Source organism: Glandiceps talaboti, chromosome 9, assembly GCF_964340395.1.
Source record: "Glandiceps talaboti chromosome 9, keGlaTala1.1, whole genome shotgun sequence".
Lineage (NCBI taxonomy): Eukaryota > Metazoa > Hemichordata > Enteropneusta > Spengelidae > Glandiceps > Glandiceps talaboti.
Window position 1 is genome coordinate 18,599,521 of NC_135557.1, and position 15,171 is coordinate 18,614,691.

The following is a 15,171-nucleotide window of genomic DNA, read 5'->3' on the forward strand; positions in this document are numbered from 1 at the left end:
ACTGTGTGTATGCCTTTACTAGACATATTTGCAATGGCATAAACTTTCATTTAGGTTGTCGACCATACACGAGTTTTACTTTTGCCTGATAAGCCAAGATAAGTTATTTTGTAAGAAATAGCAGGCTAACATGATTCTTTTTTTGTTAAAGCCCTGGGTAAACAAACAATTGGCACCGGGCATTGATTTCTAAACAATACCTGGCTACTCAATTCTACTACATGTTAAAGGTTCAACATTAGTGTGTTCAATAGAGCTTTATGTGTTGTGCGTTGCGTACCAAGTCTTATGTACATATATATTAGGCTATATATTCTTGAGTATGCTTCCTTAATCTCGTACACGGAAAATGATGCTATTTTGCCCTACAATGTGTTTAATTACGAATAGTCTTGATGACATATTTGTACCCGAATCTGACTTTATGCTATGTTTATGCAAATCTCAATCATTAGATCATTATGATATATTTTGTGCAAACCATATAAGAAATGGCAGAAACTATACAAAAAAAAACTGTACATTTCAGAAGCATGCGTGAACAGACGGCTGTAATATTTGCCATCTAGGGCAGTGATATATCGTAATAACACATTGTGCAAAAATCACACAATGAAAGAAAGTGGTAAAAACATCAAAAAAGATTTTGTCAAATAATACCAGAAAGTTTGTCCTTTTTTCCCTTTAGTACCAGCTTAGTTCAATTTATAATAAACAGTAGAACTACTTATATTAGTATTTCAAAGTTGTTTAAAGAATGTGGATTTAAAGACTAACACTGGACATAAAAAAGTACACCCTCTAACGAAGAATGTCGATTTGATATTTCGTTCGTTTTCAAGATATTTGTCAATGCAATCGTGTAGCAGGGATATTTGACCTCTTAGTGTTTTACTTCTCCGTCCACCAACCAAGTCATATTCATATGTAGATAATCAGGAGACTGACCCATTTACATTGTATGAATGCAGGTATTTTATTCAATGCATGCTTCTGTAATTGTTGTCCTGTTTTTTCTCCAAAACAGGAAGTAAAACCGACAAGAAAACATATTTACTTGACACATTTTGTCACAAATTTGTAATTGGTTTATGCGTTTTTCCTTTGAGACCAATGTAATATATGGAACATGTGACAGAAATGTCATACTAACTCATCGTACAAAGATCAAAGGTCAAAACTTGCACAACGTTGTAAAAGTTCAAGTCACTGAAATTGATTTTGTAGCCCATACTTATACGATTTGAAACTTGGGAGGGTCTAAGATTTGCAGTAACATGTAAAGTGATCTCCTTCACCTGTTTATATCGAAGATAACCAGTACATTTGATATTCTCTTCCCAATGTCCATACGTTTATGTCTGTCAATAGGCAAGGCTCGTGATGTTTGCTTTAGTCACCAAATGCAGGTCAATGACTTAGGCAAATAATGCCAGTGATAACAAGCACTTCTATTGAATTATTAATATGACAATCAAGACGGAGTCTACATAATATATATGTTAATATATGAGTAATACAGTGAGTGTACGTATGTAACGACACCAAGAAATAGACTAATGTCTAAAATATGTGTAATTATATAACTCACTTTGCTCGAATACATGTAAAAAAAAAAACATCTATATATTGATTAAAATCTTTCTTTTATCCTAATATCTAAACTTGAATATACAGGCATGATGTGTATATTACCATCTAAATCTATCACTGTATGCTTTATGATTGTGATTGATGTCTCTTTCCCAAATTATACATCCGCCAACAAGTTAACAACAGTATTTAATTTCTGCAGATATTAAGAAATGCACCGTCTATATATTTCTATGGTTGAATGTAATATTGTTGTAGATCTTCTCATTGTTTAAATGTCAATTTCTACGTCGTCATGATTTACATATCTTTCATAATAAAACTGATATTATTTCTTGTGCATACTGTTAAAGGAATTATACATGCTAACGGTGTTAGTCCAGTGACTCGCCCACGCATTGGGTTTTCGACTGTACATGACATTTATCTGTGTCCTGCATATAGTGTGTTAAGGGTCTAACAACCATTGCTTTTGTTAAAGTTTACGGTCAACGATCAAGACGTACAATATACCCAGTACTGCAGCTGTAAGACGTAAACTGCTATGTCTAATATTGAATTATGTGTTTGTCTTGAGTACGCTGTTACATTGTTGTACAACGAAATACTGGTGTAGATACTGGTGTAGTTTATACACTACTACATTGACTCAATTATGTTTATGAAATCAATAAATTGGTAGTGGTGTTATTGTTTTTTCCTACAATATATGTGATTGTACAGAAATATATTATATGTAACTTTAAAATATTACCCATCTATAAGTGAAAGATTCAATGATATCAATAACATAGTAAGTTGTTCCTGAATCCGCCTATAGAACAAAGCCATGCAAATCAAAATAATCACTTAGATTTAGTTTATGACAAAATATTTTTTTAAAAATTGCAGAAACTAATACACCATACACAAGAGAAGCACATATATTGACGGTACCTTTCAGTACCATGTAATGTGACGACTACAGTGCTTGTTTTTCTATCCACAGACGTTAAGACGCTTGATACATTGTCTGTCATGTGAAAGAAACTCGTGACATCTCTATTGTTATCTCTTCCGAACAACGACAGAGACGTATTGAGGTCATCGCCTGTTGCCATGCATAGAAACCTCTTGTAAAAAATCTAATAAAAATATCACGTAAATATAGATAGTGTGTCGATAATGTCTAGAATACATACTAGTATTATAATTATTTTATAATAATAATAATAATAATAATAATAATAATAATAATAATAATAATAAACACAGCATTTTTAACAAACAAAGCCTACTTTTTTTAAGTGATACACATTCTCCCCATTGTATGGGTTCTACACTTAAAAATGTATGACGTCTAAAATGGCATTATACATGTTATGTCAGTTTAATATGTTATACGACTAATCTCATATTATCAATCTAAACTTTGTTCAATACATTTTCATATGTCAAGTTTGTCAGCGTAAGGACTGGCAATTGCATTATATTATCTAAAGCAGACGACTTTTATATTCATCTGACACTACAATCAGTTCACTTTATTTTGCGTAAATCACTTCAAAGTTGAAGTGACTTGTGACCCTCACTTTTGTTGAATTCTTGGGTCGACACTCAAACCACATTGACATGCAAATACTACGAATCCAGCTACGCATTACACAGTTTAAAACTAACTTATGTGTTCTCGCTAAAGTATCACGTGACGTACGAAACTGTAGTGGAACAAAATATTGGTATAAATATATGTATACATATTGAACTATAAATTCAAGATTGTATTATAAAAGTATAAAAATAGTCAGTGATGGAATTCGACTTTTTTGTGATTGACAATGGTCTGAATAACATAACTGTTCCTGGCTCTGACTAAAGCTTAGAAAATAATGTACCCTGACATCATATTGTCGACAGCAGACGACACATTTTAGTCGTCAGACACTACAGGCGGTCCAGCTCATTCTTGATTAATCACGCCCTGGTAGAATGGTCTCGTGACCTTTACTTTTGTTGAATTCTTGGGTCACCAAGAAAGCCATATTGACTACACTAATGGTATGCTATGTCAAAGAACGCCGTGGCAACCTGTCTTGTAACCAGTTTAGGTCACGGATTGTGACGTATTGAGGTCAACGACTGAAAAGTATTCAAATGTAAATGTATGAAAGGTTGTACAATGTACAGTTTAAAGGAGACACATATTTCATACAAAGTTGATGTTTACACATTTCCACATGGGCTACATAATATGTTGCCATGCATAAAAAATCATTAATAGAATGAATGTATCAAAATACCGTGTTGATTATTTACTATATGTAGCCTTTGCGCTCTATCATACAAAAACACACTAAACACATATATTTGAAACCACAAAAAATATACTTCGACCTCTCCTGTTCCATTCGTGTCACTTCTCGATATACTATTTTCGTCAGTGACAAAAGTAGCATCTATAAAATAAATTAAACATTTTAAAACACATTTGAATTTGTATTTTATGTTACTTCTCCATTTGCTATGTTGACAATAAAGCCGTACTATCATTTTGAAAATGAAATATTTTTTTTGTAAATGTTCTCTGTGATGTTCTGTTTATAAAATGACGTGATTGCATCCCTGATGATATTAGAGTTAATTGGGCAAAATTATGAATAATGTATTTCTGTTATCTGCCATTATTCAATAACCCATAGCAAAGATACAATATAAATGAACAGCATCAACTTGACGTTTCTCTGAAATCGCAAGTAACACATCACAATAAATGTAAATATTATGAACAAATAACAAATATTTAGATTCATTAAATCGTAGCAGATGTTGAATGTGATTATAAAGTAAAAGAAAAACGTGTGTTCTTAAAAGATTATTGTCACAACAAAGTATGGAATTATCCATAGCAATATATTGATATTCCATTTATACTTTAACCTCTTCCTTTGTCTTTGACATCCTTACTTGTCACCTGTACATCCTAGATTAGCGTATGGCGATTCCCCTAGTCGTTGAAGGTTGATGTATTTCTAAAATAGATAAACAATTCTGGAATTAAAGTCAACAAGAAAACATGGATTCATATCATTTCAATATCGTTCTCTTAGTTTTATTTGACATTTTCAGCGTTTTTTCCTCAAGAAATCATGCAAGTTACGCTTTTTACCTGCAACTGTAAGAATTACATCAATTCAAATATATATCTTAGACTATAATCTTTTTAAAAAAAAAAACATGTATATGTTGACTTACCCAGTACAAATTTTATGGTTGTCATTTCATATTAATTTAACAAAAGGGGTCATATGACATTGTATAGATAACATTTTATTTGTGCACTCACCTTGTTATCTTTGTTGAATGAATTTATCGTATCCAAAAGAATCTTAAACGTTGGACGTTTTGATTGCTTTCGGTTCATACAGGCTGTCATCATTTCATTCCTAGGAAAGAACATTTATTTGTCCGATCACGATCGTATCATAATTGTCATTTACTTTATTTTCATCCAATGATTATATATTTTGTCAGATAAAGATACAAAATGTCCTGAGGATGAATACTTCACACACACACACACACACACACACACACACACACACGTTATATTACCACTTTTCATGCAAGGTAAATATTTTGCCACACTGCACATATGCAAGGAGATATTTTGCTTTGCTATATGAGAAGGGAGAAGGGAGGGGGTGGCATGGGGACCAAACAACAGACTCTACCTATTTACAGGGCTAGTATTTAAAAAAGATGAGAACTTACAATTGAGGTCCACATTGAGGAGGCTTTGGAAGTGCATATCCACTGGATACCCGATCGGCAACACTGATTCCTTCATATGGAGTAGCACCTGAAAGAATCAGAAAACTGGGTTTAATTTGCCTATCGCCCCCCCCCCTTATGATTACATGCCTACATATATTAAACAAATATATGTTTAGTTGATGTAATAGCTGTTGTCATTTGTGCACTTTTTCCAATGTACCTGATAAAACAGAGGACTAAGCACAGAAATAAAGCTAATATCGAAAAGTATGTATGTATGTATGTATGTATGTTTTACTTGAACATTTTTTGTTTTACACACGGTGCTTGTATTTCGTTACAATACAAAGTCTGTTTGAACTTCAAGGGTAGACAATCTTATACAAACCTAAAGTAACTACTTCCCACAACACAACACCAAACGACCATACATCACTTTTAGTTGAGAATTCTTTCTTCAAAACCGATTCTGGTGCCATCCATTCACGTGGCATATTATCCTGCGAAGTAAAACGCGGACTATAAACTGTACAATGCAACATGACATATAAACAAACTATTAAAATGTTGAATAGCTCTTGTACATTGCAAGTATATATGCATTCAGTCCCACAGTGACCAATGCATAAACAAACTATAACACTCGAAACAATTCATGGTATTTTGTCAATTTATTTTTTAGCTATGATAAATTAAGTATAAATTATTAGGTTAGTTTTTTAAACAATATGGGTAGATATAGACTGAGGAGATAAAAAGATCTGAATCGAGGAAAATCGAATACAACTGACAATGTATCTAATCCGAAAAAGGTAGGGGTTTTGTCCGCTAACCATTGCAATAATTGTGGTTTGTCTTTCTCTACTTCCAATATCTCTGTAATCAGCAGTCTGGATGCAGATTTCGTTAAATGTATATGACAGTGGCAAACACGCAACCATCAAACTAATATCTATAGAAACTAGTTAACGATTGATAGAAGAGCGGCGACTCCTGCAGTGCGTTTTTTCTCTTGTGTGGCAGCCCACGCAGTCTCTTTTCTATCTGCAGTAGTAGGAAATGGGTATGTTTACGGGACTTCCTGTGTAAAACCTTCAATGGACTCCATCCATATTGGGGAAATTATTGTCAGTTATCAAACTTCAGCCATTTCATTTATATCACATATTCTTTACAATATCGTTTTGTTGATGTGCACCACTTTCTTTTAAATCGCCTTGTCATTTAGTCACAGCAGTGATATATTTGAAGAGGATTGTGGCTTTATTTACGTATTCTAATTTTGAGAGGACAATGATTAAATATTCTTTCTAGCATACAAAATAAGTGAATTGGTTAGTCGATGTCCTTATTGCTGATGGTGATTGCTTCTGTTTTGCCCAGTCGAATGTTACATATTATAATTTACATACCGTCGTTTTATCGAAGAATCTTTGAACAGTTATCACGTTACTGGCATATCCGAACTGGGATATCTTACAGGTCATCGAACTTTCCACCATGACATGTTTCGCAGCCAGGTACCTATGTACAATCTAAAGTATGAACAATAATGTGTGAAATATTTGAGCTATGTACCTGATATGAGAGTGCTAGTTTGGGCAACATATAGCGTCAGTAATTTGTGTAGTGTTGTGAACTTGACATAGATGTCAATAGTTAAAAACTCAAATAGAAACTGGATAGTCTAAGCAAACCTCATCACAAAGGATTTCCAAAAGCTCTGACTCGCTTTTGCCTGATTAGTAGGGCATCGTCAAGACAGTAAATGAGTGAGTGAGTGAGTGAGTGAGTGAGTGAGTGGGTGAGTGAGTGAGTGAACAATTGTTAAAAAAATGTAAATGAATCCTTTAGGGTGTGAAAGACCCAGTGCAAAAGAAATGCATGAAAACAGGTGGAAGTGTGAATGGGGGAATTAGCAGGACACAAGACAGCTAAAGGTCAATATGCATGATTTGTATGTATGTATGTATGTATGTATGTATGTATGTATGTATGTATGTATGTATGTATGTGGGTGGCTATGTATGTATGTATGTATGTATGTATGTATGTATGTATGTATGTATGTATGTGTGTGTGCATGTATGTATGTATGTATGTATGTATGTATGTATGTATGTACATTTGTATGTATGTATGTATGTATGTATGTATGTATGTATGTATGTATGTACATTTGTATGTATGTATGTATGTGTGTATGTATGTATGTATGTATGTATGTATGTATGTATGTATATGTATGTCGGCATGTTTTCGTATGCGTGTAAGGGGGGTGTTAAGGGGGATACTCTTCAGCATCATGTAAATAACAATAAGTAGAATAAAGCTCGTAGTTAAAGGCAATACACCAGATTTAGTCATGTTGCTATGTTCCATGCCCCAATACGTAGTATGTTTAAGCAATAAACCACCCCCTGGGGATGGTATACCAAGAGGTTTTGACCAGTGAACGAAATATATGCACGAGCGATAGCGAGTGCATATATTGAGTTCACTGGTCAAAACCGAGTGGTATACCTTCCCCAGGGGGTGGTTTATCGCTATTATATTATACCAGTATATTGAAAATATCGGAAGCAAGATAAGAACTAACGTTTTCTCGTTTCATATGCGCCCCTGTGGTCATGGCTAATTTGCATAACAATAACGCTGCTTTCAAGACAGCTGATCTTGGCCTCAACATGAACGTCGTGCAGCGACTGGATTTATTTTATCTGCGAATCGTTTCTAGAGATAATCTGTACATTGATTGGCTCATTAAAAGTGCACAGTGATGAATAAACAACCTGTTTGACTCAAGGTATAAACTTGAAGTGGTTTATTGAATACAGCATGCTTCGATCGTTCCCGGCCGAATTCGCGACTCGGTGAGGTTGATATTTACAATGTATTTATATTACTGGAAGTTACGTCAGTAGATTTTCGGGGTTGAGGATTTCCCTCTTGGATTGATGACTGATACTCTAGGACATTATTCCAGACAAATTTCTATTTAGATTAATGGTAAGTCGGCCAGTGTAAGCTCTTTCACTTACTTCATTTTTATGACAGGACAGCTCACTCCAGCTAGCCGCGCCGAGGCTGGGACTGATTTCGTGCATGCCTTGACCTTAGTACATCATACATGTAGTAGGCGATGATTTGAACAAATACGCGATGACTTGGTTGCTTTCGAAATTTCCTTCAATAATTTCTCATAAAATATTGTCTCATTGAGAGAAAATCCTCCTCTGACAATTCGAAGAGTTCACTATCAGTATCACAGCGGACTGCAACTCAACGCTCGACCGTAGCCAAAACAAACAAAATTTGGACGCGTGCCAGCAGTGCATTATCGCTCGTTTTAGACGCGCTAGTTCGATGTCTCGACCAATCAGATCTCTCGATTTGTGTCATCAATATACTGGTATAATATAATAATGCTTACTTTATTGTCAGATAAGTGTTTCATTCCTTTGATTACGTCACAGATGAAGGATAACAATTCTCTTTCAGTCAGTGTTCCAGTGCAAGATTTAAACAATTCTTGATTGTCTTCTAAGACTTCTTTCATATTACCAGAGGACAAATATGGCATCACTAGAGAAACTGGAGCTGTAAAATTTGAGGAATAGACATATTTTGACGTGTTTTGTTCATGTTTGTCAAGTAATTATCTATGTACTTTTCATATAAGGGTTTTCATGAACACTTTGAAGAAGCAATGATCACATATGCAGATATAAACATTGTGTATGAAAGGCGTATCTATTTTGTTTCCAGGCATCAATACAAATCTAAAGCTATAACGAGTAGTGGAAAAGACTTACATGATTTTGTGCAGCATCCTAGAATGTCGATTATATTGGCATGTCTTGGGAGGGTTTTCAGTAATTCTATTTCCTTTGTAATATCTAGGTCACCTTTTTCATCCAAATTGTCTGTAATAAATACGTGTAAACCAGATAACCTTTCAAAACAAGTACTACATTACTGTTAATAGTACATCATACATTGACTAAGAGGACTGTTCAGTCAATAAACTAACGCCACACATTAAATAACTTTATCATTGATTTTTATATCAATGCCGAATTTTAATCCCACTTAGTTTAGTAAAATCACTACGGTTACATACATTTTTGAGTGAACCCAATATCCAGGCATATATGAAATGATAGTAAACCTGAGATGAAATGTCAATGCAGTACCTCAACGATTAGGCCGCACAGCTAGGGCAAACCTACATGGTGTACTTGTCCCTGTTGATACACATATGTGTAACTATTTGTTCATTACTAACATAATTGTAACAGTGATATAACTTAATGTTTCACATTTTTTAACTTTAACTCCAAAGGGTTGTGAATGAACCGTCCTTTTTATTGTATTATAATCAGTGTGCTTACTGGATTTGGTCTTCTCTTTACTATTATAAACTCCGACTGTGTAATTTACCATTGTTAAAGTGACCTTCTGGACAAGGAGTGACCTCATCCTGGTGAATCAACTTAATTGACATTTGTCTGCATGGTCACACTTCTATGAGCTCGCCTTTGTACCTCTGAGTCATTAATTATGCAAAACCAAAATGCATAATAACAATCTTGTTTATAAATAACTGCCTTATCATATACTCCGTGTTCAATTTGTTTATTTGTTTGCGATTGATGAGTTGCAAACATGGATATGGAGTATGTTTTATCACATCGTTTCCCATTTCAAACAGAACAAAAGCATCTTAGTGGTGTATTGGAAGTAATGAATTACGTTATTAATATCACCTTTGCATCCATCTGGCCATATTCGATAATGTGTCGAATTACTAGAGTCTGTTAAGCGTTAGTATGTTTACATGTCTTACCATTAGGCATCTTTATAGCCACGTCAGTAAACCCTTCGTTACCACCAATATGTACAGCAGTACCCCTGGCAATGCTATGATTACTTCCTACATGAATAACAGTCTTAATTTTCAAACGATCCTTCGGAACTTCTAAAGCCATATCTCCGAGTTTCATATATAATCCTTCTTCCGTCTTTGCGGGTGTTAAAGCAGCATACGTGTTGTCCTCTAGTACGACCTATTGCAATAGAAAGAAGTAGACTATGACACTATACGAAAAGTCATATTTAACCATGTCTTTCCACCCGGGGTAACGCTTAAGCAGAGAATGTGTAAATACGGTGAGTATGAGACGAAGTTCCACCTTAGACTTGATTCACCATCGGTGATATCTCCCCTGGGGGCTGTAGACAGTCAAATGTCGTACTAGACAGATATGGTGGTTAGGTGGGTTACAGGTAGGGTAAAGGTTTGGTAAATGTGGGTAAATTAGACTTTTAGTGTAGTGTGACATCTCCACCATTAGCCATGGCATAAACCAACGTAACAGTGAACAATATAGACATTGATGATATGACATTTAACTTACCTTTGAATTCACCTTATCAACTTGAAATTGTTCATTTTTCAGTCCTTTATGTACATTTTCATAATGTACCGCATTGCTGTGTCCTGTGGGGTAAACACACACAACTATATATATTTGATTGTAAATGCAATATTAATAACAGAGCATCATAGACTTATTATAATTAATTGTTTCATACGTACCTTGGATTAAGTCAGAGAGAGAGAGAGAGAGAGAGAGAGAGAGAGAGAGAGAGAGAGAGAGAGAGAGAGAGAGAGAGAGAGAGAGAGAGAGAGAGAGTGTGTGTGTGTGTGTGTGTGTGTGCGTGTGCGTGTATATATAATGGGTCTAACCTGTTGAAACTCCTTTGGTTATATCTTCATATGGCTTCTCCTCAAGTTCATTAACTACATAATAAGATATAAAAGTATGTTTTACGGAATGATATATTTTTTTTAGTAGTTTAGTAATTAGTACTTATTTGCATTACATATAATTTCAAATTTCACTTCATACATACGTTATACAGCAGCTGATTGAAATATTACTTATTGGTTATTGTTTGAATAGTAGATGGATGGGGTCGGTGGATGGATAGATGGATGTATAGTTGGCTGGCTGGCTGGCTGGCTGACAAGACGGACATACATACATACATACATACATACATACATACATACATACATACATACATACATACATGCATGCATGCATGCATGCATGGAGTCATGATGGGTGAATGGTTACCGTGACCGGCTTGGAATCTACATGTTGCAGTGTGGCTAAAGGCTTTGGGCAAGATTTGAAACACGACTGTGCCTCAGTCAACCCAGCTTTATAACTTGAGACCTGGTAGGACGTAGGTTGCTATGTAAAGGCTTTAATCCTATGCGCTGAAATGGCTGCAGTGGATTGGATGCTCCCCGAGGAGTTGAGGAAGACTAAAGGGCCGTTGTGCCGTTCTGGTCCGAGCCAGGGTAATAATTGTAAAGCGCTTTGAGCACGGCGTGGGAAAGTGCTGTATGAGAACCCAACATTATTATTATACATACATACATACATACATACATACATACATACATACAGACAGACAGACAGACAGACAGACAGACAGACAGACAGACAGACAGAGTCAGGGGCATAGTTACCATCTTCGCGTGTTTTACGCTCCTGTTTTCGTCTCCTTACATACAGTAGGACAACAACCAAGATAGTTGCAATTATAACCACCAGTGCAAGTACGATTCCAATTATTAGTCCAACTTTTGATGAGCTATTTCGAGGTGATGGAACTGAAATAAAATGATAATATACATTCTGATCGTCATTACAACATTAACATTCCATTCGTTTTTTAATATACGGTGAAGGTTGGAATTTTATTTCATTCTTGGATCTTTTCTCCTAATCAAAAGCGATGTGATTCAAAATAACATGGAATGGTACATGTATGTAGTCGGTGGAGAAAATATGAAGTCTTACTCATGAAAGCTTAGGCATGGACGTCACTTTACAACGTGTAACATGGATCCCATACACTGTCAGGTTTCATACTCCCGACAAATATCCTAATCATTTACTATGTGAATCAAAGGCACTATAGTACTGTATAATGAAGCTTGTAAGAAAATGTCCTTCTGAATTTTACCTTAAGTCAGTTTTATGATGTAAACGCGATTTCTACTACATACCTCCGATAGCTTCGAACATTGACTCTTCACATTCACCACCAATAGTACAGTAGGTAATTCTGTATGTTGCACTTTTATCGTTGACTGTATATTCAGTTATCGTAATATCTACACATTCATTCTCAACTATCCAGTCATCAGCACCAGCTAATGCTTCAACTTTCACACATACAAAATCTTGGTCTTCATGGAGAGTCCAAGTTAGTTTTCCACCATCAAAGTTAACCAATGGTTTACCTGTAAAATAAATACAATATTCGTATGTGTGACAATTGTTCAGTGGGTTTTATATTAGGAGCATCGTCTTTACATAAAATAAATATTTGTCAGTCAGTGCACCAGTGGTTGAACATTAGTTTTATATAAGTGATAAACTTATATATACGTATTACAGTGTTGTTGTTTTTTTAATTTTCCTTCTCGGACTCGCGAAATGAAATTTTATTTCTATACACAATTCGATTCACTATTGGTGGTGCCATTTATTTCGCAGAAAATGTTGAATTCACAATTTGTATTGTTATATGATAAATTTACAAAAAATGAAGTCCATATGTCCTACAATTTATGTTATAACTGTGACAATCGGTGGGTGATGCAAACAGAACGGGCACATTCATTAACTAGAGTGAACCGTTTCCCCTTGTCGAGTTCAGTGAGAAAACATTCCTCACTCACTAACTCACTCACTGTAAGAGAGGACCTTTTTAATAAAAGACGGGCTATTTTGGATGTTATGGTAACCACTATTTTCATTTGTTATGATTAATGTTGGTTCTTATATACCGCTTTCCCACCCAGTCTGGGTGCTCAAAAGTGCTTTACAATTATTAACCCTGGCTCGGAACTATAGCGGCACAACGACCCTTTATACTTCCTCAACTCCCTGGGGAGCATAAAATCCATTGCAGCCTTTATAAGCGCATAGGATTAAAGCATTCATTCTTGCCATAGTAACCGCAAATCTCTATCATAATCTAAAAATTACTTCTCAGTGAAATTCTTCTCTATTCTATAGTTATAGGAAACGTCAGAGGACACTAACTGAAAATAATGGGAGAGTGTCATTATTTTCAGTTAATGGCCGAGGACGTGTACTATAACGAAGTCATACTTCGAATTCGACGAGTTTTTAGGTTTATCACCAGAAAGTAAACCTTGTTATCTACAGCTCTGTTACGCAACCTCTTACCCATTATCATGTTAATTACAAAATTCACTATAGAAATCCCAGTCCGGCCAAATATTCTGATGTTTTCTCCAAATGTTCAGTTTGAAATCCCCGAACCTAGCAAGGACTCGTTCTATAACAAAATGACAGTCCCAAATCGACCAGTATTTCCGTTTTACCCATCCGTAGTTTTGTTATTAATCCCGGTGCACATATACATTGTCAAGTCAATGAACAGATTGTATATGGGGATCTGCTTCCTGCACAAGTCACTTTGGAGTGAAATGGTTATAGAGCATGTCTTTGGATAGACAGGTACAGAACTAGAGGTACTGTGTTCGAGACCCACCAAGGTAAGGGCGATTTTCTACACATACTTTAAAGAATGGCAGTTGCAAAAAATACAGTATTGGGCAGGGGAGCATATATGGTGGCTGCATTGTAACAGTGACAAGGTGGGAAAGTGCCATAGAAATTATTAACAAGCTGCGGAGTTTCTTTCATGGATTAACGGTATGCAAACACTTTCTTTGTGTAAAAGTGTCCAGTTAACTAAAACGTGTCCTCGAAATGAAATTGGGAGCACAGTTGAAACAATGGGGAAGAGTCGGAAATGAGTATGTAACTATCTTTAACACCAGATAAACACTCGAATAAACCATATAAATATACACAGGTCATCAAACTCAGAGATAATAAAGAGATCGACAGAGACAAGTTGTATTATTTATTAGATGGTTGCTAGGACTTGTAAGTGAATATAAGAAGTCTTCAGGTAAATATAATTTATTGCCAGTATCTGCTATGAGATACATGCCATGCTTACATCAAATTGTAATGTTTTGTATAGTTTGTGGCTTTATAGTCCAGACATGATGTAATTATAAGTAACTTATAAATATACCATGTACATGGTACCTCATGAATTAATATAGAATTTACATATAAAACAACTACTCACCATAAGTTTTAGTGGTATATTCATTAGAGTAAGGTCCGAGTCCCAGCCTATTCTCAGCTCTGGCTTTAAGCACATATGTAGTATTATCAGTCAAATCAGTAACTGTTATTTGAGTGTTTCTACTGCCTTGTCCATCTGATGGCCATGGTTTCCAGTCTTCATGTGTTGAATTGTGATATTCCACATAATACATTATGCTTTCAGGTTCTCCTCCATCAAAACCAGGAATTATCTCAATAGTTAGGCTAGTGTAACTCCTTGATGATATTTCAATGTTTTTTGGAGCATCTGGATCACCTACAATAAGATCATTCTCACTGAATAAAAACGGTAATCTTGAATCAACATATATATTTATCTCTCATGGCAATATATGATTTCACTGATTAACAGATCTATTTGCAGTATTGAATCAACATATACCTACCTGAAAGGAATTAAATTCAATGACGTTTCAGACTTACAAAAATTGTTTACATAGTCAAATCCTAGAGCTCTGTGATTATTTACTTCAACAACACATTCACTGTATAATAGTCTATATATTAAATTACAGAAACTCACTGAGTAACAAAGACTGATTGCCTTCGCAAACTGCTTATC

The 15,171-nt window shown here is 35.1% G+C and overlaps 1 protein-coding gene across 1 annotated transcript; it reads right to left on the bottom strand.

Annotated features, from left to right (window-relative positions):
- Nucleotides 1-4,509: 4,509 nt before the first annotated feature.
- On the bottom strand, nucleotides 4,510-5,826 carry LOC144439685 (tyrosine-protein kinase receptor Tie-1-like). Its single transcript, XM_078128923.1, has 4 exons — nucleotides 5,735-5,826; nucleotides 5,344-5,431; nucleotides 4,916-5,015; nucleotides 4,510-4,601 (listed from the first exon to the last, which is right to left on the bottom strand). Exons 1-4 carry the CDS (start codon nucleotides 5,823-5,825, stop codon nucleotides 4,533-4,535), a joined length of 348 nt encoding a protein of 115 aa, XP_077985049.1. The 5' UTR covers nucleotide 5,826; the 3' UTR covers nucleotides 4,510-4,532.
- Nucleotides 5,827-15,171: the final 9,345 nt, after the last annotated feature.